We start from the raw sequence: 23,832 nt of genomic DNA, 5'->3' as shown, positions 1-23,832 counted from the left end.
ACCAGGATAAAATTCATTATCAGTTCTTTCTCTTCCCTAAAAATGTGTAATATACATGAAAATACACCTAAGACCCTTTGGTGGCTTGATACCACTCAGCAGGTGTAAGAATGACCATTTGCTCAGTTGCCATTGGGAGGCTGTGTATGGGAATGCACCTAGCACCACCCTGCTGATGATAACACCCTGTTATGGCTGAATGAGCAACTCTTCCTGGAAAACATTAGCATGTGTTAGAGAAGCCAGGCTTTTATTTCCTTATCTGGCACAAAGGAACCCTTTATACCCTTCCCAGGAAGATATTGGTTAAGATATGGCTGAGGGAGGCAAAGGGATTTTTTTCAATGGTAGTCACTGCAGAAGGTCAAGGGTAGGCTGGCGTTGTTCTCAATAAGGGTTATTGTGACCATGGTCCAAAGTCTGGCAGGAGTTGTTTTTTCTTTTTTTTTTTTTTTAATTTGTTTGCTTTCATTTTTTTGGTGCTAGACAGCTGGGACACCAAGGGCAGTTCTGTGGCAAGCCACAAGAATCAAGGTCCAGAACTCCCCCTGAGGGTACAGCTTCCATTTCAATTTCCGGCAAGAATGAAATCTGCTCAAGGATAGTCGTTTGGGAATTTCCTGGTGGTTCAAATTTCAAGCAGAGCTTGTGCTCAATCCTCACCCTGGCACCAAGGCTCAGAGTCAGCAGGAGTGAGTTCAGGAATCCTCAGGACAAGGCACTTTCCTGAGCACTGGACCAGTGACTTCTTGGTTTCCAGTAAGTACTGCTTGGTGTATCTGGTTTCGACTCCCAAGGCTGGGGTGATCTAGAAGCTTTTTTGCAATTGAGCAACTGCAAAATTGAAAATGGAAGATTTTGCAGATATCCAGTATTTCTCTTATGGGCTCTTTCTTCATAAGCTTCCTAGACTATAGTATAGTCAAAGGGAAATAAGCCTGACCTCTTGGTATCTTGTATTCACCAAATCCCAGATAATATTCTAATGAACAGGTTAGGCAGTGATTGTGGGGAGATTCTCCTGAATGAGATCAAACAGCTAAATCAGAAAAGTTTTCTTTTTTGTTTGGGGGCAACAACAAGCAATGGAAGCAGAACTAGGAAAATAATTCATTCTACTTTCTTAGATTGAAGGAGGTGCAAAGTGGTTAAGGCCAGTTCTGAAGTTAGAATTCTGGTTCTGCTTCTTTTTAATTAAGTGATCAAAGTCAAGTTATTTAATTGCTCTGATAACCGTTTCCTCATCTGTAAATGGGCACTGTATCGTTGTAAAAACAGTACAAGCTTTAGAGCATGGTTATGAGGATCTGATGAGATTTTATATGTATACATGAAATTGTTATATGTATACATGAAATCTTTCATATACGTATTGCTTAGATGTGCCTGGAATGTATTAAGTCCTCAGAAAATGCTACCCATTATTAAACAATCACAGAATCATAGAATATCTGAGCTGGAAAGAACCTAACTGGTATTTACTTTATTTTATTTATTTGTATATATATTTTGAGACAGAGTCTTGCTCTGTTGCCCAGGCTGGAGTGCAGTGGAGTGATCTCTGCACGCTGCAACCTCCACCTCCTGGTTTCAAGTGATTCTCCTGCCTCAGCCTCCTGAGTAGCTGGGATTACAGGCATGTACCACCACACCAGGCTAATTTTTGTATTTTTAGTAGAGACAGGGTTTCACCGTGTTGGTCAGGCTGGTCTTGAACTGCTGGCCTCGTGATCTGCCCACCTTGGCCTCTCGTAGTGCTGGGATTACAGGCATGAGCCACTGTGCCTGGCCTTAACAACTAGCATTTATTGAGCTTTTGTTATGTACTGAGGAGTGCTCATCTACAGGGTATCTCAAGTGATGCTCTCAGCAATCTGATGAGGGTGGTAATATTACTATCTACATGTTACAGATGAAGAAATGGAGGCAGAGAGAAGTATTCTAAAGTATCCAAGATCACATTCCTCATAATTCATGGAGATGAAATTTAAACCCAGATGCCAGAGCTAACACTCTTAACCACCACACCCTAATGCCTTGTCTGTCCTCTCATTTTATGGTGGGTGGAGAGATAAAGGAGGAGCGGTCTCAACACATGACTTTGGAGCCCTTCACAGACACTGGAAGGACAGAGATGTCCTCCAAAGCACACTGACATCCACAGGGCACAGGAAGTGCAAATGTCCTTTGGGAATGTCCATGAGCATGAATGTAGCGCTGTGTGGAGTTCTGCCAGGGGACATAGGTCCAAGGCACCTCAATCTTCTCTCAAATGCAGTTTTTCATTTGTAAAGTGACCTATCTCAGAATAAGGCCATTCTGAGATGCAAAATAATAATAATAATAATAATAATGTATGTATGTAACTGCATTTTATAAACTTTAAAGGCTTTAGAAATATTTTATTTTTAAAAATGATTTTTGGCTTTTTGACAAAGAGCAACTCAAAAACAGCTTGCAGAAAACACACTGCTTTAAAATATGTCACCCACAGCTAATCTCTCCTGCACAGTTCTCCAATTGGATCGCTGAGTGCCATGACTCACTTAGGCTAACAGCTGCATACGGGGTGTGGCCAAGTCTCATAAACATGGACAGAGGGAAAGGTAATAGGCTGAAAACCACTTGTCCCCAGCTCTTCAGGCAGCGAAATCCTTGAAACTGGAAAGAACCTCATGGATTTGATACAAAATCTCAGGGATAATTTTTTAAATATTGCCCATGCCTTTTGGGGAGTGGGAAAGGTTTTAAAGAGGTTACGTTCTCTTTCTCATGCGGAATTGCTCTTCCAGGAAACAACAGCCTTTGGTCTCAATCACTTGACATCTTTCCCAGTCATTACAGCTCCTTGCACAGAGCTGAGTGTGTCTGCTTTACCAGGCGAGAGCTAAGGGCACCAGCTCTTCAGCATATGAGTTCAGATGCCCCAGAAATGTTGTAATTTGTTCAAATTATCACTACTATGATTATACAGGATACCTCAAGGGAGAAAACATTTCCCTAGTGGCAGGGTACATATGATTCCAGGGTCCAGGAAAGCCATCCCACCAGTCTTCAAAGAGCTCCCAAATGCTCTGACAAACCACCAAAAGCATATTTTAAGAACTTGCCTTAATCTCAGGATTTCCATCTCTGAATATATATATTTTATATATATGTATTTTTTTTAAATTTGAGACAGAGTCTTGCTGTATTGCCCAGGTTGGAGTTCAGTGGTATGAACCTCGGCTCACTGCAACCTCTACCTTTTGGGTTCAAGTGATTCTCCTGCCTCAGCCTCCCAAGTAGATGGGATTATAGGTGCCTGCCACCATGCCCAGCTATTTTTTGTATTTTTAGTAGAGACAGGATTTTACCATGTTGGACAGGCTGGTCTCAAACTGCCGACTTCAAGCAATCCACCCGCCTCAGCCTCCCAAAGTGCTGGGATTACAGGCATGAGCCACCGCACCCAGCCTGAATGTATATTTTTTCATGTCTGTATATCATAAACGCACACCTAATTAAAGAATTGCTGTAAGCCATGTACATGTTAGGAAGAATGAATGAGTTTATGTGAAGAAAGGGAGAGGTCAGGAGGGTCAAGCATCTCTGCCTCCTCCCCATTTTATCTGGGGCTGCTTGGACACCTCCCTTTTTAAGGCCTTCTATTTTGATAGTCTTACTAACTTAAGGTAAAAGTCACCAACAAATTCCTGGTTTCAAAGACGACCTCACCTGCCCTGCAGCCCTTCCCCTGAGGGAGTTCCTTCTCTCCATCCCTTGATGGTCATAGGATCACCAGCAGCTGGCCAGGAAAGGACGTTGCCTCTCAGATTCAGTTTCTGCAGGTTAGCCTCAGCCCCCAGAGTCAAGCAGCCTTGAGGAGGGGCCCCTCATATGGCTGAGGCAGTTGAAGAGGTAGCTTGGTCCTTGTTCTTAAGTTTCCCCTGCAGAAAGTGAGGCCCTGGCATGGGGAAGGTCTTATCTTGGGCTTCCTCTCAGCCAGTGACACTTTCTCAGCTGCACTGTCTTCATGGCATCCTGTCCTCTGCCCTGTTCTTACCTCTCCTTGGTGTTGCCATCCCCCGGCTCTCTTATCAAAGCCACTTATGAAGCAAGAACAGAGAAAGTCCAAGGGAGACAGCTCCTTCAGTCATCTTGACAACACCTCCGCAGAACCACCCACTGTGTGAGGACAAGCTGCTTGGATGAGTGCCGGTTACCGTGGCTACCGTCAGCCTCAGGGACAGGGAGGGAAATACTAAAGAAAGAATGGAAAGGGGAGACTCATAACCTGTCTCAGCAACATCCGTGAACACAATACCAGTACTCATGGACTCAGTGGCTAGTCAATGAAACACACATACTGTTGTTTGGGGACTAACACTAACCCTTTCTTTTGACAGGCAAGGACACACAGCCATCATGGAACCCAAAGCTCAGAAGAGTCCAGGTACTCGAGGGGTATCATCTCAGAGGCAGAAATCTTTTTATTGAAAATGCCCCACAGTTCACTTCAAGCTAACCAGGATACAGAACTTGGTGGTTTTGTGTGCATATTTTGCTTTGTTTTGTTTTGAGACAGGGTCTTATTCTGTTGCCTAGGCTGGAGTACAATGGTGCGATCCCAGCTCACTGCAACCTCCCGGGCTCGAGCAATCCTCTAACCTCAGCCTCCTGAGTAGCTGGCACTATAGGCATACACCACCACACCTGCCAAATTTTTGTATTTTTAGTAGAGATGGGGTTTCTCCATGTTCGCCAGGCTGGTCTCAAACTCCTTGGCCTAAAGTGATCCACCTTCCTCAGCCTCCCAAAGTGCTGCAATTACAGGTGTGAGCCACCACACCCAGCCCCAGAACTTACTTTTATTGGGGATAATGGGTGACATTCCGTGACAATGATTCTTGGTTTGGAGAGTGTAGCAGGAACTTTTGGATTCAGTTAATTATTATATAAGAGTTCACCTGTCTAGAAGTTTAGCATTTTCTGATTCTCATGAGCCAAATTTTCCATTCATTGCCAAAGATGATGTTAATAGCAAACTATGGACCAGCAAAGACTCGAAAATATTTTCTTAATTTTACGTGAAACTCTCACTTCAAGAAGCTGCCTGCATTGTCACCAGGGCTTATGATGAGGGAAGCTCAATGTATGGTATTCAAATATCCTTGCTCATATTCATACAATTCTTTGTAGGTGAGTGGATAGAAAAGCTGAGTTTAGGATGAAGTCACTTAGAAGATAAATTATCCAAATTCAACTCAAAAATATTTACAAAGCACCTATTACTAGTAAGTCTCTGTGCTTTATGTACCAGGGGATATACAGATTAATAAATAAGAGTCATTGCCCTCAAAGAGTTTTGAAATCTTATCAGTAGGAGGCTGAGATGGGCAGATAATTTGAGATCAGGAGTTCGAGACCAGCCTAGCCAACATGGTAAAACCCGGTCTCTACTAAAAATAAAAATTCATTGGGTGTGGTGGTGTGCCCCTGTAATCCCAGCAAATCAAGAGACTGAGGCAGGAGAATTGCTTGAACCCAGGAGGCAGAGGTTGCAGTGAGCCAAGATTGCACCATTGCAATCCAGCCTGGGCAACAGAGCAAGACTCTGTCTCAAAAAAAAAAAATAAAATCCTGTTGGGAACTTAAACATATGCAAGTCGCTGTGCTGGGAAGTTAAGATTAGGCTGTGATGGAAATCATGAAATGAAAGTACAGATGCTATGGAGTCTGAAGAAGAAAAAGTATACAAGTAATAATGAGAAGCCAGAGAAGTTTTATAGGGAAGGCATTTGAGCTAGACCCTATAGGAGAAGTAGGGATTTAAAAGAAATCAGAAAAGAGGGCACATCCCAGTAGAAGGAATGGCATGACCAACACAATGAAATGGTGTAGAAGCAGAATGTGTCAGAGCAGAATATACTTATAAAGTAGGACAAGGAAAAACAGAGGATGAGGCCTCAGAAAGGTGGTGCCATATTGTGCCAGACGTTGACCGTATATGACAGGTAACTGTTGAGGCCTTTTGAGTATCAAAGTGGCACGGTCCGATTTGCATTTTAGATTGGTCATATTTTTAATATCTTTACTACAGTTTATTATAATTGGCATACAATAAACTATATATGTCTAAAGTGTATAATTTGTTCAAGTGTTGATATGAGACATATACAGGCATACCTCAGAGATATTTCAAGTTCATTTCCATGTCACTACAATCAAGCAAATATCACAATAAAGTTAGTCACACGAATTTATTGGATTTCATAAAAGTTACATGTACACTACACTGCAGTCGAATGTGTAATGCCATTATGTCTATGGAAACAATTTGCCTACCTTAATTAAAGACATTTTATTGCCAAAATTTGCTAACAATCATCTGAGCCTTCGGTGAGTCATAATCTTTTTGCTGGCAGAGGGTCTTGCCTCAGTGTTGATGGCTGCTGAATAATCAGGTTATGGCTAAGGCAACAATGAAGTTGACCACACAGATTGATTTTATTTTCATGAAAAATTTCTCTGTAGCAAGTGATGCTGTTTGATAACATTTTACCCACAGTGGAACTTCTTTCAAAATTGGAATCAATCCTCTCAAACCCTGACACTGGTTTATCAACTGAGTTTACGTAATATTTTAAATCCTTTATTGTGATTTCAAAAATAAACACAGCATGTTCACCAGCTGTAGATTCCATCTCAAGAAAACACTTTCTTTTCATATCCCATAAGAAGCAGCTCCTTATCTGTTGAAGTTAGATCATAAGATTGCGGCAATTCAGTCACATCTTCAGAGTTCGCTTCTAATTCTAATTCTCTTGTTATTTTCACCACATCTGCAGTTACTTCCTCCATTGAAGGAAGTTTTGAACCCCTCAAAGTCATCGAGGAGTATTGGAATCCACTTCTTCCAGACTCCTATTCATGCTGTTATTCTGACCTCCTCCTAAGTGTCATGAATATTTCTAATGGCATCTAGAATGGTGACTCCTTTCCAGAAGGTTTTCAGTTAACTTTGCCCAGAGCCATCAGAGGAATCACTATCTATATCAGCTATAGCCTTATGAAATGCATTTCTTAAATAATAAGATTTAAGTTGAAATTATTCCTTGATCCATGGGCTACCGAAGAGATGTTGTGTTAGCAGACATGTAAACCACACTAATCTCCTAATACATCTCCATCAGAGCTCTTGGGTGACCAGGTATATTGTCAACGACCAGTAATATTTTGAAAGGAATCCTTTTTTTTCTAAGTCATAGGTCTCTGCAATGGGCTTAGAAATATTCAGTAAACCATGTTATAAACAGATATGCTGTCATCTAGGCTTTGTTGTTTTATTGATAGAGCACAGGGAGAGGAGATTTAGTATCATTCTTAAGAGCCTTAGGAATTCTTTTTTTTTTTTTTTTTGAGACACAGTCTTGCTCTTTCACCCAGGCTGGAGTGCAGTGGCACGATCTCGGCTCCTGGGTTCAAGCCATTCTCCTGCCTCAGCCTCCCCAGTAGCTGGGACTACAGCCTGGCACCACCATGCCCAGCTAATTTTTGTAGAGACAGGGTTTCACCATGTTCACCAAGCTGGTCTCAAACTCCTGACCTCAGGAGATCCACCCGCCCCAGCGTCCCAAAGTGCTGGGATTAGTTGTGAGCCACCATGCCCTTAAATATATTGTTATACTTTTTCTTGTTTGCATTTTTTTTTCTGATGAGAAATCAATATCACTGTTTCTTGTCTTTGTTCTGTATGCAATAGGTCTTTTCTCCCTCTGGATGCTTTTAAGATTTTTTTCCTTATCATTGGTTTTGAACAATTCAGTTATGACATGCGTTGATGTACTTACAGGCATGGCAATGGTAACTATCAACATAAACAGTGAGAAAATAATTGGAAAACTCAAAAAGAGCACCAGTACACTGTGGGCAATTTCAAGTAGCCCAGTATACAAGTAATAGGAGTCCCCGAAGTGAGAGAGTAAGAAATAAAAGTACTCGAAGTAATAATGCTAAAAATTTTACAAACCTAAAACTATAATCACAGAAATCCAGTTGTTTAATGAAGCCTAGCACAAGATACACAAAAGTACTAATCTTTTCTTCTACAACATTTAATCTGCTCTTACTACCATCCAGTCTTGTTATTGTTTTTCTGAGACATTGTAGTTTTCATCTCTAAAATTTCACTTTGGGTCTTCTTTCTATCTTTTATATCTCTCCCTAACTTCTTAAAAATACAGTGATAATAACTGTTTTAATTACTTTCTCTGCCAATTCTAACATCTGTGTCAGTTCTCGGCCTGTTTTGATTGACTTTTCTCCTCATTATTGATCATGTTTTCCTTCCTCTTTTTATGCCTGGTAATCTTGACTGGTTGCCAAACACCACAAATTTTACCTTGTTGGGTCATGAATATCTTTGTATTCCCATGAATCTTGAGCTTTGTTCTGGGAAGCAGTTAAATTTTTTGGAAACCACTTTCTTCTAAGTCCTGTATGATTTGTTAGGTGGGTTTGGAGCAGTGCTCAGTGCAGAGCTAATAATTAGTGTAGAGCTAATTATTCCTCACACTGAGGCAAGACATTCCTGAGAAGTCTATCCAATGCCCTGTAAATTTTAGGTGTTTCCAGTCTGGCTGGAGGTAACAGGCACTTTTTCTGAACCTCTGATCTTTTTTAATGGTTCTTTCTCTGGCCTCAGTAGTTTCAGCACACACATGTTAATCGGCACTCGAATACTTGAGGGAGACAGTAGATGTTGCCCTTTGGCTTAGCAGACAAAAGTAAACCCACTCACTGTTGAAAATGGAGTGGCAGAAGTGATTAAATAAAGGAGTTTCTAAAATGTTAACTGCTTCCCTGTAAGTGATGAAATTACAGGCAGTTTTAATTGTTTCTATATTTTCTAAAATGTCTACAATAGATATGTATTACATTCATTATTTAGAAAAACACAATTAGTGTTGTTAAACACAATATCGTTATTTTTGTTTTCTTCATTTGGGGTTTGTTTTTGTTTTTGTTTTAGCTTGGATTTGCTTTCACATACAGACTGTGGGTTTAGTTTGTCCTTAGTTTTGGAAAGGGCAGCCTTTACTAAAAAATTAGAGCTTCTTTATTAAGTGAAACAGAGTCAGGATTTGGTAATACAACTGCTGGGGCTTTTAGGATAATATCCAGTAATTCTGGGGAGGTGGCCGTGTTTACCTTCCCTCCCTTCCCAACTTCTACAACAACTCCGCCTGCTCCCCTTCCCCAGATAGTTTTTGCCACAACATTTTAATAGCAGTGCTTTTGCTTTTGTTTGCTAAGCCAAAGGGCAATGCAGAATTATCATGCCTCTGCAATGGAAATAGAGCCAAATTTTGCTCACACGTAGAGAGCCAGACATACTCTAGAAACAGAAAGCCAGACAGGTGTGCGCCGAATTAACACACTTTCAAATGTTGTTTGAATGAAGGTCTGGGCTGTGGAGAAATAAGAATGAGACATTTGGTCCTTTGTTTTCTTGGGTTATTGTAAGTGTTCTTTTCCATAGCTACTGCATAATCTGAAGGCCTTTCCAGAGATAAATAGTGTTTTCCAATTGAGGCAGTTCTTTTCAGAAATTTATGAGGAACAAACTGAGTTCTGTTCACTTTTGTTAGGCAAACAATTTACATTTTATTACGAAAATGAAGTCTGCAAACAAGATTACTTTATTAAATCACCACCTTCTCAGCTGTTCTTCTCTGCGGTAAGTATTTGCTATGATTAACAAGCCTCCCACCAGCCTCATGAGCATTTTTAAAAATCCCTTCTTTTCCTCTGAGATTTAACTGAGACATAAAATGTTTTTATTTTTCAGACCTCTTGGAAAAAGCGGTTTTTTGTCCTGTCAAAGAGTGGGGAAAAGAGCTTTAGTCTTTCCTATTATAAAGACCATCATCAGCGAGGTGCCATTGAAATTGATCAGTGTGTATCGAAGCAAGAAAGCTTTTATAACAACAAATACTCTAAAGTCAAACAGTGACAAGTTGCATGCAAATTGAAATTTACATAATTGACCAAAGGAACCAAAGGCTTCAAGCTTATTATAATATTTGTGATTGAATAGCAGCTAAAATAGTGAGCACTTTGAGTAAAAGATAGTTGAGTATTTGTTTCATAATGTATGTTATACTTGGTAAGTCTTTAGTAGGCATTCAGTTAAGGAGTTTGATTCATGTAATTTGTGGATGAGAGGGAGCAGATGAAATTATCATTTTATAAAGTCAAGATAGATTTTTAAAAAATATTTACATCAGCTTTTTTTTGGCCTTCTCTTTAATAAATATGTACCCCAAAATTGAAAAAGATGATTCGTGCAATCAAGAATTCAACCAAAATAGAAACTTTTGAATCGCAGGCTAAACAAAATAATTTTAATTATCAATTAACCAGATCAAAAATCCAAACTTACCTTCTACAATTCTTGGGCAATCTTCAAAATGTGGATCAAGTACATCTAAAGTTTTATTCCATTTGAATCCCAATATAAAATATGTCAGTTTTCTATTTCTGTATTTATCTTGGTTTAATACTTTGTGTCTGTATCTAATAGAAATTCGAGTGTAGAAGTTGGCATAAGTAGCCAGGAAAAGATGCAATCTGTGCAGAAGATGTTTAAATGCCACCCTGATGAGGTCATGTCCATCAGAACCACCAACAGGGAATATTTCCTCATCGGCCATGACAGGTGAGAGAAGTAAGATAACACAGAGCATCTACCGCATGCAAAACAAAAAAAAGCCCAAAACAAAACATGTTATCCCAATGAACATGTTCTGAACCCATGCTACAGCCTTGAACGCCATCTTGGCAATCTTCGTTATTTGTTAAAATATCTTGAAAAGTTACTGAGCTAGTTTCTTAGGGCTGCTGTAACCACATCCTGGGTAACTTGGAACAACAGAAATTTATTGTCTCATTGTTCTAGGGACGAGGAGTCCGAAATCAAAGTGTTGGTAGAGCCATGCTCTCTCTGAAGACACTAGGGAAGGATCTGTTCCAGGGGTCTCTCCTAACTATTGGTAGTTCCCTTGACTCGTGGCAACATAACTCCAGTCTTCACATGGTGTTATTCCCGTGTGCCTAGCTCTGTGTCCAAATTTCCCCTTTTTATAAGAACACCAGTAATATTGGATTCGGAGCCCACTCTATCCCAGGACGTCCTCATCTTGACTAATTACATCTGCAATGACCCTCTTTCCAAATAAGGTCACATTCTGAGGTATTGGAATATGGAACTGAAACACACAAACTGGGTGGGGAGGGTGCATTTCAACCAATAACAATCACCATCACCCCAGAAGCATTCCATGTAAAAGAACCCAATACACAAACATCTACACAAGCAAGCTACGCATATTAGGGAGGAACTAGGCTTGCCCTCTAAGGAGCATGAAGTTTTTAAGAGGGGCTTCTGGTCCTAGCAAAGGTGCCTAGTGGACTCTTCATGGATGATTATCTGCTTGAGGGAGAGGCAAAGGTGGTGTGGGGGAGACTGTGCAGAGGAGGGGGACAATGCCAAAGCCACATATGAAAACCCTGATCTGCTTCAGGTTGACCAAAGCTTTAAGTTGTCCTGTGAGCCCATAAAAAAGATGTGACTATACAAATTCATTCAAGCACATTCTTCATCAACGCATGTGCTCCCTAAGGGAAGGCACACCTGCACAGTTACACAAAAATGACGCTGACAGGTTAGGGGGCTTGCTTGAGAACACAGAGGAAATCAGTGTCAAAGCCGAAAGCCCCAAACCCTGTGATTACTACCATTATTGTCTACTTTTCTTCCCTTTCTCTGAGCTTTCCTTGCAGAGCTGGCTGAGCATTAATTTTAGTTAGTGTGCAAATGGGGAGGTGGCGAGGCCATTTAAGCTACTTAGGAAAAATCCTTATTTTGCTGGTACCTGCTTTCACCGTCATTCTAAACTTCATAAAAGAATCCTTCTCTGGTTCAAAAGGAGTACAGGCACTACTGTTGCCACATGCCAGCTGAAAGTTTATTCCTATCAACAGGGAGAAGATTAAAGACTGGGTCTCCATCATGTCATCATTTTGCCGGGATATAAAAGCAACACATCAGAACACAGAGGTGACTCCACATCACTAATAAAATAAGAGGGCACCTGAACACAACCCTCTTTCAACAGAAAACAATGGTAGCTTTCTTTTGCCTCCTTAGCAACTGGCATTAATGCAAGGAATAAATAAGTGAGAAAATGTACATCCTTATTACTTTTTATGATTAACAATGGGAAAAAAAATTCTTTTGTGTTTTGCGAGAGAGCTGAAATACAGACACTTCAGATTTGTATTATTGTGGTAGAGGGAGGAAAAGTTAACTGTAGCATTTTTAAGTAGTAGCTTAGAATATAGTATTTTTGCATCATTGTTATTCAAAGTGCATAACAAGCCTCCTTCTGAATTACTAAGTCTAGGGCAGTTTCTATAAAAATGTTTTTCATCTATCTTGCATTTTTAATAGAATGTCTCTTTCATGTGAGTGCTTAGTAGTTTTAAGGTTTTAATTTCATAAGGGCCTCTACTAATGTCCCCAAGTCCTTTCTCACGGTGGACCTTTATAGATGGAACTTTCGCCCCTCAGTATCTTCTGTGACGTGTTTTCTAGGTTGTTCCATGCTTATGGCAAAAGCCAAAGAAAAGGAGAAATCAAGGCATGTCTTCAAGTAGATAGAAATGATTAGAGAAAAGGGAACTGGGGCAGAGGGCGTCAGAAAGAGACAGTCGAGAAGATAGGTTGAGGGCAACGCTGGTCATCTTTGAGGGTCAGGCTTAATGTCCTCAAGGGTTTGGAAACAGGAGAGAGACAAGTTCGACTCTCATCTTGGTGAGATAATGCTGGCAGGCCAGCGGCAGGAATGTTAGATCACTGTGGGGAAAGACGGGAGGCAAGGAGCCCATTTCTGGAGTGAAAATGCCGTTTCATTCCAGACAGAGATCAACTGTGCCCTGACTGATTCCTTTTCTGTGCGCAGGAGGAACTCTCACCGGGTAATAAAAGAACTCTCTTCTACCCCAGCCCTCTCCTTGGCCCTTCCAGCACATCAGAGGCTGTTGGCTCCAGCTCGTCAAGAAACGGTCTCCAAGACGTGGTAATGGGGCTTACTTCTTTCTCAGGACACCACACCTGGGAGTCAGCTAATGCTTCAGAATCTTACCAATTAGCAATTGCATTTAACCATGCCCACCTTCTTCAAAGCCTGATGTGCTATAAGAATGATTCTTAGCACTGATGTTTATCCCATACCACAGATGAGCCTTATGGCTTGCCCTGAATACCTCTCAGTGTATTCATCCATTTTCAATGCTCTTTATGTGCTTTGGGTATGGCTAGGGTAAGATCCCTTTGCTAAACCAAAACCTGGCTGGCAACTTCTTCCTTTCTTTCACACAGAGGGCACAGATCCCTCTGCCAAAAGATTTCCCGACCACCACCTGATTTCCGCCCATTCTGTCTGTACTCCTCAGGCAAAGGCCGAGTTTCTTGTTAATTTCCTCCCTTTACCGTGATCAATCTTCAATCTTGTTTCTCTTTCCTTATAGCTGTCTATCACTTCATCCTCATTTCTAATGAAATCCATTTGAGGACATAAAATATAATGTACCTGCCTCTTGAAAGTGACTCATAATTGGACCTTCAGCTTTCTTGGATTTGTAATGTTCCCAGCTTGGGATATGAGTCATAAACATGCCGAGTGGTTTCATCTCTGTCATGGATACTATTTTGTTCCTTAGAGACTTAGCCATTGACTTTGCCCTGTCCATGTATTACCAAGCTCATCTAATGAGTCCCATCCCCTTATTTTATCTAGTTGGTAACTCTCCAACTATTTTGAAAGCTTTTCGTAGCATATCAAATTCACCATGCCAAACACCTCCCCTCAGTTCTTCCTTTAGTGAGTAGAAATGGTGGTATGCAGCAGTTAGGAAGCCTCACCCTTTTCAGTATGTACCTGTTGATTTCCACTCATGATATCTCCTTTCCCCTAGAGATAACATTATTGGTCATTTTGCCTTTTCCCACCATAGATCCAGTGATTTTTAAACCAGCTCGAGTTAAGAGTACCATTTGCCTTGCTGGGTGGTGGTGTTGCTGTTGGTTAAATTAAGTGGGGAATCTTCCTTTTCCCCCAGCTCACCATGATCTGGCTCCATGAGCTTGGAGCTTAAAACATGGACAGAACTTAAACATACCTAATTTTTTGAAACTTGCCTTCTTTCTAGAGAACATTCAGGGTCTTTTCCAAACACCCTGCTCTGAGGCATTGTTCTTGGAATTTTTCTGCCATGCAAAGAAGGTACTTTAGTAGAATATTGTATATCTATGGGGAGGGGAAGGCAATAGTGGTTGAATCTAGATCATCTGGAAGCCTATAATTCGCACTATCACATGATCAACACAGCCAAATTACATTGCTATGGAAATGATGGAAGTGTGTGAGCAGAACACAAAAGAAAAATGAGCAGGAGAGAAGGCGCTACACCATGACTCTGGGTTAACTACATTCTCAGATGGCATTGGATGATAACAGGAAAAAGATGAGGATGGGGACTCTAGAGTTTAGTGACTTAGAAAATCACCACAGGAGGAAACCACTTGTTCTGAGTGACTGTTCCAAATGGTAGAGAAAAAAGCCTGAGTGACGGGCTTATATTTTTTCATCCTCAGTGGTGACCTAGACTCAAGAGGCAAGTTCAAGTTGTGTGAGTTTTCAGATATAACCCCGGAAGACCCTCTGGTCTTTTTTAACCCAACTAATTTATTATGGCTTTTCCAGAATGCATGTGATTTAATTCCATCTCTTGCAAAGAAAAAGCAAAGCATTTTTGTCTCTTTTCTTCAGCATTTAACGGAAAAAAGTTCTCCAGGACTTAGGCAAGCTCATCTGCAAGATTTGTCATCAGAAACCACTCAAGATATGGAGGAAGAGAGTCATTATCTTACTCCTCGAAGTGTTCTTTTAGAGGTAACCCTTCTTGTCCATTCATCATTTGTTCCTTTAACAAATATTTACTGAACCCCTGCCATGCACTTTTTGCGCAACACTAGGTGAGGGTCAGTGGGAACACAGAGGTAAATCAGATGATGAGCTCATGGCGCTGACACTTGACTAGGAGCCAGTGGTAATACAAGAGAGAAGGGTTATATGCTGAAGAGAGATGCTTATAAAATACCAGGGGTGTGCAAGCGTTGGGAAGAGGAGATGACTTTCAAAAAAAAATCAGGAAAATTTCAGGGATGAGATGACATTTGACTATACATTATGAGTACAATTTGGATGTGGGGGATTGACTTGAGGAGTCTTTCTGTTCTGTATTCTTAGCAGAGAGAATAATGTGAGCCAAGGTCCTCAGATCAGTTGTGTGCTGTGTATCGATCAGTCTATTGATCAGTTGGAAGCCCTTACTGAATGCCTTCTGAGCAGTAGTCACTGTACTGTACAGGGCATGGCGGCTAAACTAATGCGCCTGACATCACCTTGCCTTCACGGAGCACACAGTCTTGTCAGTTATCACAGGATGATTCTGCACAAAAGACATGGTCAACATGCTCCAGAAGCAATAGAAAAAGGACAGATTTTTTTTCTCTCTACCAGAGTCAAGGAAGGCTTCCTGGATGACATGTCATTTGATGTGTGTATGGGGAATAGTTCGGTGGGCTAGAGTGCATGGAAGGCATAGTGGGAGATAAACAGAAGAAAAGAGCCAGCCCATGATGGGTCTTGAATGCCAAGTTGACTTCATTCTGTAGACAGCATAGGGGAAGCAATGGCTTCTGAGTTGGGAAGTGTCAAAACCTGAATTATCCTCCATTACTATAATATATATAATTATCCTCCATTACTATAATATACTATAACCCAGCAGCTATATCTGCTGTGGGCTGCAGAGAGAAGAGAATGGAAGTGGGAGATAAGAAGACAGAATGGAGGGTAGAATGCTGCATCATTTCCCAAACTGGGGGTTTTCTATAAGATAGTGACATATGTTTATATAAAAGAAACATTCTGGGTCAAATAAGTTCTGGAAACACCCAGTTAAAATAAGTTAAACAAGCTTCTTAGCAGAATTCCCAGAGCATTTAGTGTGCAGTGGTGCACTGTAAATGGTCAAGTCAGATACAACACATGGCATTTCCCAATCTCATTTGAGCACAGAATTCTTCTTTCACCAAAATATTTTCCTATTTGTGTTTCCTGGGATGCAATCTTTTATGATAGCCAACCAATCAGATGTGTATTGAGCATCTGTTATAGGCCTGGCATTTGCTAGGTACTTTATGATAGGCAAAGTCTAGTAAAGCAGACAAAGCTAAGCTAAAAAGACCAAAAAACAAAAAAAGTACAAAATTATACATGGAAATTGAGAGAAAGGTGAGCTCTGCAGTAGCTGAGGTGATCAGAGGGGGCTGTGGGACTCCAGCCAGGCCTGAACATGACTCTAATAAGCAGAAAGGAAAGGGGGTGCTCTAGGTGAGGAAGACAGCATGAACATGGAGATGGAAGAGCACCATTTGCAGGGGGCCAGTGGGAAGACTGGCTTGACTGGAAGGTTTTGATCATGGGTAAACGATGAACTTAGGTAAGCCTTAGGGTTTTTGAGCAATCATTGCCACAAGTGACTCTTCTGTTCTAAGGGAGCTATTGAGAGCCTCCTAAATGCAGTATTTTTCTAGACCATTGTAGTGTCCCTGAAGCCACTTGGGCTGCCTGTGAGCATAGTAGCCTGAGACCAGCTTCACACTGTGTCAAAGTCTTTGACCCAACCAAGTGCCATAATTTTATAGTAGAACTGACTGGGGGAAAGCTTTCATGTTCTTAAGTGCCTAATGGTGAAACAAAAAGGTAAATAGCAATTTAGTTCCATAGAAATAACACTTGTGTCGGGAGCTTGGGGGATCCAGGAGAAGAAATTGACTTTGAGTCTGCCAGAAGCTTTGCTGATTCAGTCTCGTGGAGGTAAGGTTGGTTGATATTTCCCAAATGAGAACCATGTTCAGCCACTGGAAGGTGTACCTACTACGTCAGAGCTCAGAGCTATAAACACTAGAAATCAGAAGGTACCTGACTTATTGGTAAAATATGATTCTTACATGTACTCCTCTTATCTACAGTTGGATAATGTCATTGCTTCCAGTGATTCTGGTGAATCCATTGAAACTGATGGTCCAGTCCAGGTCTCTGGAAGAATCGAGGGTCATTATGTGTCAATGAAATCCTGGTAAGTAAAAATACCATTTAAAAATTTGATTTTTTTTTTCATCTGATGTTATGGGACAATGACTATCAGTTCATTTAATAGTTGATAAATTGATGCACAACATGACCACAGATCAGATTCCACATGTCATTCAGTCATCTCAACACACAAAAATGAGGGAGCCGTTTCGCCACCCACCGAAAACCACTGGTGACATCCTCAGGGCCTTTTCCATCTCCCGAGGACGTTATTTTCTACTTTGTGTTTATGTCTCTCATACTCTCACTTCTGTCCTTCAAACCCTGTAAAGAGTAATTTGGATTCCATATCCATTTTTAGAAGGAAGGTTTGTTGGATTTGATTCTAACTGTGACAGTGATTCTGATAGTTGGACATACTTCAAGACCTTGTTAGTCTTCACATGTCTGTTAGTTACTTAAATCTGACACACACAGGGGAACACTGCAGAAACGCATGCTAAAATAGGGTTTGTTTTAACTTCTTATACTCTAGTTTTTTCAAAGAGACATCCCATGAGTCTGTGGATAGCAGCAAAGAGGAACCCCAGACCCTTCCAGAGACCCAGGATGGGGGCCTTTACCTGCAAGAACAAGGCTCAGGAATTGATTCGTGTCTTGCCCCTGCCAATACGGAAGCACAGAACACAAATGACAGAAAGGGGTCGGCCTCACTAACTGTTGTGCAGTTGTCTATACTAATCAAGTAAAGCTCTGATTTTTAAAACTTTATGGGCCCTAAGAACAAGGCAGGCTCCCTCTCACTATTTTTTACTTAGAATTAAAATTTTAAAGCAGTTCCTAAAAATCTCCAAGTCAGCCAAGAACCTGACCATCTTCTCCCTGTCACTGATATTGTGGCCAAGGAGAGGGAATGATAGAGCTGGAGTAAAGTGGTCCCCGGGGCTGGGGTGGCATTTTCGGCTATTTTTAAAAATTATCCCTTGGCTAGTCTTTCAGGTCCCAGGACTTGGGATCCACGTGAATCTGAGTAGTCTGTCACTTAGTTTTTACATGAGTGTAATTATGGGCATGCAAGTTGCATGAGGCTTAGTTATAGACCAGGAGTGGGTTATTTAGGATTTAAGTGATACCAAGAGCATTTGGTACAATAGTTGTAATTTTAACTCTTTGCCATAACTTCTTCTACGGAATCATTTCCAGACTGGCCTGATGTGGACAGTTATATAACCAATTGAGTCCATTTCTGCCTCCATTCCTGTAACCTACCATCCACTACCACATCCCAAGAGGATTTTTCAGTAAATTTATATTATTCTCCAAATGTTTTGGACAGCCTTTACCTGGACAATATCATCTCAGAAATAGAGGCCACAAGTGTACTCAGAAAGTACAGCTGAGAGCCAGGGCCAGGTGCCTGATGTGACTTTTACAAATGTCTTGTTCGTAGTAACATCCCTGATGAAAGCCAAGTGGAGAAACTGAACATTTTCCTTTCTCCTCCTGATGTCATAAACTATCTTGCTCTCACAGAAGCCACAGGACGGATATGGTAGGTTGGAGATTTGACTGTTGTGGATTATAAATGGGGCTGGAAACTATAAAAAGAACAATTACATTTTGAAACACTGTATTTGGCAACACTGACTGTTGTCTTGCTGTTGATTCAAAAAAAGTCTTAGATTGTGGCAGAAATCAGGGTATTGTGTAAGAAAATCAGCTGAGGGGTGAGGGAGAGGAATCACAGGACCCAAAAGTTCAAGAAGCAACACATTTCTGATTTCTCAAACGGAGGAAGAATGGGCAGGAATACATAGGGCCCAAGGACATCATTTCCAATCACAGTACAATGAGTATTTGATGAATGAGTGAAATTAGCAAAGTCAACAAGAATCAAAGGTCTAGGCTGGGCATGGTGGCTCATACCTCTAATTCCAGCACTTTGGGAGGCTGAGGCGGGGAGATCACCAGGTCAGGAGATTGAGACCATCCTGGCCAACATGGTAAAACCCCGTCTCTACTAAAAATAAAAATAAAAAATTAGCTGGGTGTGGTGGTGCGCACCTGTAATCCCAGCTACTCAGGAAGCTGAGGCAAGAGAGTCTGTTGAACCCGAGATGCCGAGATTGCAGCAAACCAGGATCGCACTACTGCACTCCAGCCTGGGCAAGAGAGTAAGACTGTCTCAAAAAAGAAAAGAATCAAAGGTCTGTAAGAAGAAAGCATATCAGGTTCTAAGACTTCCAGACACGAGGTAAAAAAAAAAAAAAAAACTAACTAACCAAAAACTGCTACTCACAGACACAGACACAAAAGACTGTGTGGCAGAGAATTTTCTTAGAGTAATCACTGCCTATTTGATATGGCAATTTTTTTTTACAGACTTTGTAATTTATTTTGATGGAAGATTACATCTTTATAAGGGAAGAAAGTTCTTTAATGTAAACACTTCACATTAGTTGTCTTATAAGTTCTAAGAAGAGAGGAACCACACTTAACAATTTTTCCAAATATTCCACAATCTAAGGCTCAATAAACACTTGACCGAAACTGTGGACTCCTCTGTAACTGAATTGCTTCGTTCTTTAATTCATTTATTTGTTCATTAGATATTCATTGTGTAATCATTATGTCCTCACTTCCAACAAATGCTGAGCACTCTTTCTTTACCTGGAACCACGGGGTTTTAAAAATTAAAAAACGAAACAACAAAAAGGTGTCATCATACTTCTGGGGTCGTGTAGCCTGGTGAAAAAAGAGCCACACAAACAAGTCAATGTAAAATGCATTTTATTTGAAAATGTAACAAATCAGGTACTCACACAATGTAACAGAAGTCCAGGGGTAGGGGAGATGAATTACAGCAGAGGAACGGAATGCAGGACTTTATGGGGCCTTGTAAGGGCGATGTAATTTGAGCTGGGCTTTGGAGGAAGGGTTAGGCTCCTATACTAGTGACAGAGGAAACAATATTCCAAATAGAAGGAGAGAGTCTACTTCAGAGGTGGTGCCACGTGACCTAGAGTCAGGAGACCCCGTAGACTCCATGATGCCCTGCCTTCCTGGCAAGCTCAGCCTCACACTGCTGTTTGATGTCGTATTCCCACTGCAGTGTGGCTCAGTGGGAAGGCCCCCCACGTCTGGGATGCATATTTTGCCACGGAGATCATCTTTTGGCGGTGAATGGCCTGAAGCCCCAGAACCTGGAGGAGGTCTCCTTGTTTCTCACCCGGTCCATCCAGAGGGAGGTGAGTCGTACTGACCAGCCCTAAACAGGGCAAATCAGTACCAGATGGAACAAGATCAAGGTCTTAGACAGAGGAGTCTGAAAACTACCCTGAATACTAATAAGGCTCCCCCTTCTTCCACCACCAAGTGCAAATAGCAGAATGCTTCTTCAGGACTCTTTTAGGATTCTTTCATATCAAGTAGCATTTGGAGAAGGCACTGAGCTAAGAGACACAGCACCTGGGTTCAGGACCTCAGATCAGCATGAAGTAGCAAAAAGAGCTTGCGTGGAATCAGACTGGGGCAGGGGTTCCAAACCAGCTCCTTCAACCAATTTGTGTGGTTTTCTTTTCTGTAAAATTATAGCTAATAATGGTGCTGGTTGTGGGATAATTAAATGAGATAATATGTGTAACGTACTTACAAAGGTGACCGGCACATATTAGGTGCTCGATAAAATTACTAGTCACTTTTACTTCTACTACAACTAACCATGGAATGTTATACAAGCCCATTTTTTAAAGCCTCAGTTTCCTCATCTCAGAAATTGTCATAGCCCTGGCTTCCTTACAGAGTATTGCAAGAATTAAACAAAATGTGTGGTGCTGGGCACAGTGGCTCACACTTGCAATCCCAGCACTTCAGAAGGCCAAGGCAGGAGGATCACTTGAGCCTAGGAGTTCAAGGTTACAGTAAGCTATGGTTGCACCACTGCACTCCAGCCTGGAAGACAGAGCGAGACCCTGTCTCAAAGAAAAACAACAACAAACAAACCATAATATGTGGGTATGCACTGAGCATGTTATGTTTTTTCAAGGACTAGCTATCGTCGTGAATGTCACTACAGTCTTCATGATGTTAATTCCTTCCCTGGTCTACTTTTATTTCTAACTAGCCCTATGACCTTAGGAAATTCACTGCCTTCTCCGGACTTCAGCTTCTTCTCACTAAAGTAAAAGGCTGGTTTTCAAACTGTGCTTCTTGCATCCCTGGGATGGAGGTGAAAGGAGAAGAGAGGAAGGAGAGAGTATGCTGTGGAGAAGCTCACGTTTATCTTTTATGAAAAAAGATTAGTCCAATCTTTCCTATAAGCTTTCCTTAAGAAACAGTTCCTTGTCTTCAGATTTCTGAAAACTGTTGTATTAGATGATTTCCAAATTTCTTCCAGCTCTGGGAAGTTTTTGATTATGTAGCATATCTATATTAAGAATATGTCTTATCTCTTCTGCACTACGTAATAATCCCTTTGGTCATAGGAATTGTGCTATCCCTATTACTCATTACCCTAAATGAGTAATCCCAGTGAGGATGAGTGAGTGAGTCGTCTAAGATACACAACTAGTTAGTGGCAGAGCAAGCACACATTCATTCACTTTCTATTTATTGAGCATCTACTGGGTGCTGGATACTGTGCTAAATTTAAGAGCTGCAAAAATAGCCTCAGCCTAAGTTTAAGAAGCTCACAGAAAAGTGGATGAAGCAGGCATGTTACATGCTACTTAATACTGTGCATGCCCTAAGATATGAACACAGGGCCATAGGATCACACAGGTAGAATGGAGTAAACCTATATGAAGGAGGTCAGGATGGTGTCTCAAAGAAAGTAGTGTTTGGCTTGGGTTTTGAAGACTGGATGGGAGTTTGTATGGTGGAAAAGAAGTAGATTTCAGAGCCACGGTCCAACAATCTGGTAACTATAGTACGTTTTCTCTGCCGAAGATCCACACGGGGGCCAAGTGGTCAACAGAAGCTTCTGAACTTTTCTGAAAATTACCGAACGCTACTCTGACCCAAAAATCCAGGCATTAATTCGGAAGCCAAGAAAAGAGCTTTTGCCTGCGAGCAGATCCAGGAGCTGTGTGTGGGTGTTGCTGACTCCAGTTTATCCTGACTGCCTTTCTAGACTGTGGACTCATTGCATGGGAAGGGGGCAACTGCATTTCTCTTGTGCTCGCTCTGCCTCCCCTTTCTAATTGATAACAACCCCTAGATGCTACAGAGAAATATTCAGTATCCATCTTCACGATTATCTGGAAGATCAGAAAATCCCCTTACTTCCCACCACCACCATTCCTGACTTATTTGTGTTCATGGATATCCACTGCTCTTTTAAAATTCAAACACATGGTCCCTGGAAGGAAAAAGAATATTGGAAAAGGGAGATGTGGAACCAAAGAGAGAACAGTCATTGGCCCTCGATGTCTGAAAGTGCCCAAGCCAATCCATTTACTCTCCTCCCTGTTATGCTACAGATGAGGGAATTGGAGGTTGGGGCGGTAACAGGGCAGGGACAGGGAGGGTAGAGAACTGAGATTTTAAAAGGAAGGGCAGAAGGTGTGTGCAGGGGAAGGACCTGATAGGTGGAGAAACTGATCAAGTTTCAATTTTCTCCTAATCTTGTCTGGGTGAGTACCGTCTGGTGGTTTCATTTTGATTCACTTGTTTCAAGAAGCCTTTTTAATTATTGGTGCCCTTGAGCCCCTTAGAGCACCGTCAATGCTCCCTGGATCCTTCCTTAAAAGTTCAGGCCCATGGACACCAGAAAATAAAAATCCACCTTCCACCCAAGTAGCCAAGTAAGTCACCCCTGTCTTCTTCTGGCCCAGATATTACAGTTCACCACAGGACTTTCTTCAAAACCAGCTCCAAAGGGTATGAATGAGGACAGATTGGGAAGCAACAGTCTTAAAGATAATCTTTAGTCATTTAACTATCTTTTTTCTTGTGTTTTAGAAAATAAAGCTTACTATCGGCAGGATCCCAAATTCAGAGAAATTCCATGCTGCATCCTGTACATGTCCCTTAAAATACCAAAGTGCTGCGCCTTCTCAACTGGATAAGCCTGGAGTGGAGAGGGCACCAAAGAGGAGTCCCGCCATGAAAAAGAACCAGCAGAAAGGAGCCGGGGAGTAACACGCCCCAGGATAGAGTCTGACTCCGCCACGCACTGCTGCCTCTAATAGGAGATGGTCTGCATGCCCCTCTGGATTTCTGCATCTGCATCTTAACCATGGGGGTGACTACCCCTCTCTGGCTATTGCATCAGAGATGTTGAGAGGGTCACATGGATGATTGGAGAACCCGGGGGAAATGGAAGCCCTTATTATCTCAGCTATTGTCCCAGACACCACAGACACAGATTGGGTCAGTCCCTCATGTAATACATGCTGTGTTCTGTGAGGATGCGGTCCACATAATTCCTTCTTTGTTAAGGGATATACAGTTCCCAAGGCAAGATTCCCAAGGGAGGTGTGATACCTGATCAGACTTCCCAAACACCTCCTTCCCAAACACCTGCCTCTCATCAATGCCACAGGCCAGAGTGCTGAGACAGGGTGGCCTTTTGGATTCAATTAGTATCTCTTGTTCTCATAAAGACTCAGCAACTATTTTA

At 41.5% G+C, this 23,832-nt stretch overlaps 1 protein-coding gene across 7 annotated transcripts; it reads left to right on the top strand.

Annotated features, from left to right (window-relative positions):
* Window positions 1-476: 476 nt before the first annotated feature.
* On the top strand, window positions 477-23,589 carry PLEKHS1 (pleckstrin homology domain containing S1). 7 transcript variants are annotated; one of them, XM_064373830.1, is made up of 13 exons: window positions 477-759; window positions 4,389-4,435; window positions 9,633-9,721; window positions 9,833-9,939; window positions 10,568-10,702; window positions 12,028-12,103; window positions 13,008-13,124; window positions 14,877-14,999; window positions 17,147-17,253; window positions 17,746-17,913; window positions 18,661-18,762; window positions 20,323-20,458; window positions 23,172-23,589. In XM_064373830.1, the coding sequence occupies exons 2-13, from the start codon at window positions 4,408-4,410 to the stop codon at window positions 23,349-23,351; spliced, it is 1,368 nt and encodes a 455-aa protein (XP_064229900.1). In that variant the 5' UTR covers window positions 477-759; window positions 4,389-4,407; the 3' UTR covers window positions 23,352-23,589. The 7 variants fall into 7 exon arrangements, with proteins under 7 accessions (XP_064229900.1, XP_064229899.1, XP_064229903.1 ...); XM_064373829.1 differs by having other exon boundaries at window positions 17,746-17,955; XM_064373833.1 differs by lacking the exon at window positions 4,389-4,435.
* The last annotated feature ends 243 nt before the right edge of the window (window positions 23,590-23,832 follow it).

The sequence above is a fragment of the Aotus nancymaae genome, unplaced genomic scaffold, assembly GCF_030222135.1.
Source record: "Aotus nancymaae isolate 86718 unplaced genomic scaffold, 86718_ANA_hifiasm-v0.15.2.pri h1tg000010l, whole genome shotgun sequence".
Lineage (NCBI taxonomy): Eukaryota > Metazoa > Chordata > Mammalia > Primates > Aotidae > Aotus > Aotus nancymaae.
Note: the sequence above shows the minus strand (reverse complement) of the source record. Positions and strands in the feature narration are given on the sequence as shown.

What these genes read in the sequence shown, in the direction of transcription:
- PLEKHS1 (XM_064373829.1), top strand. Translation starts at nt 4,408, where the DNA reads ATGGAACCCAAAGCTCAGAAGAGTCCAG. An exon ending in GGTGCCATTGAAATTGATCA is followed by an intron (nt 9,940 to 10,567) that starts GTGTGTATCGAA and finishes TGTATCTAATAG; the next exon opens with AAATTCGAGTGTAGAAGTTG. An exon ending in CCCGGTCCATCCAGAGGGAG is followed by an intron (nt 20,459 to 23,171) that starts GTGAGTCGTACT and finishes CTTGTGTTTTAG; the next exon opens with AAAATAAAGCTTACTATCGG.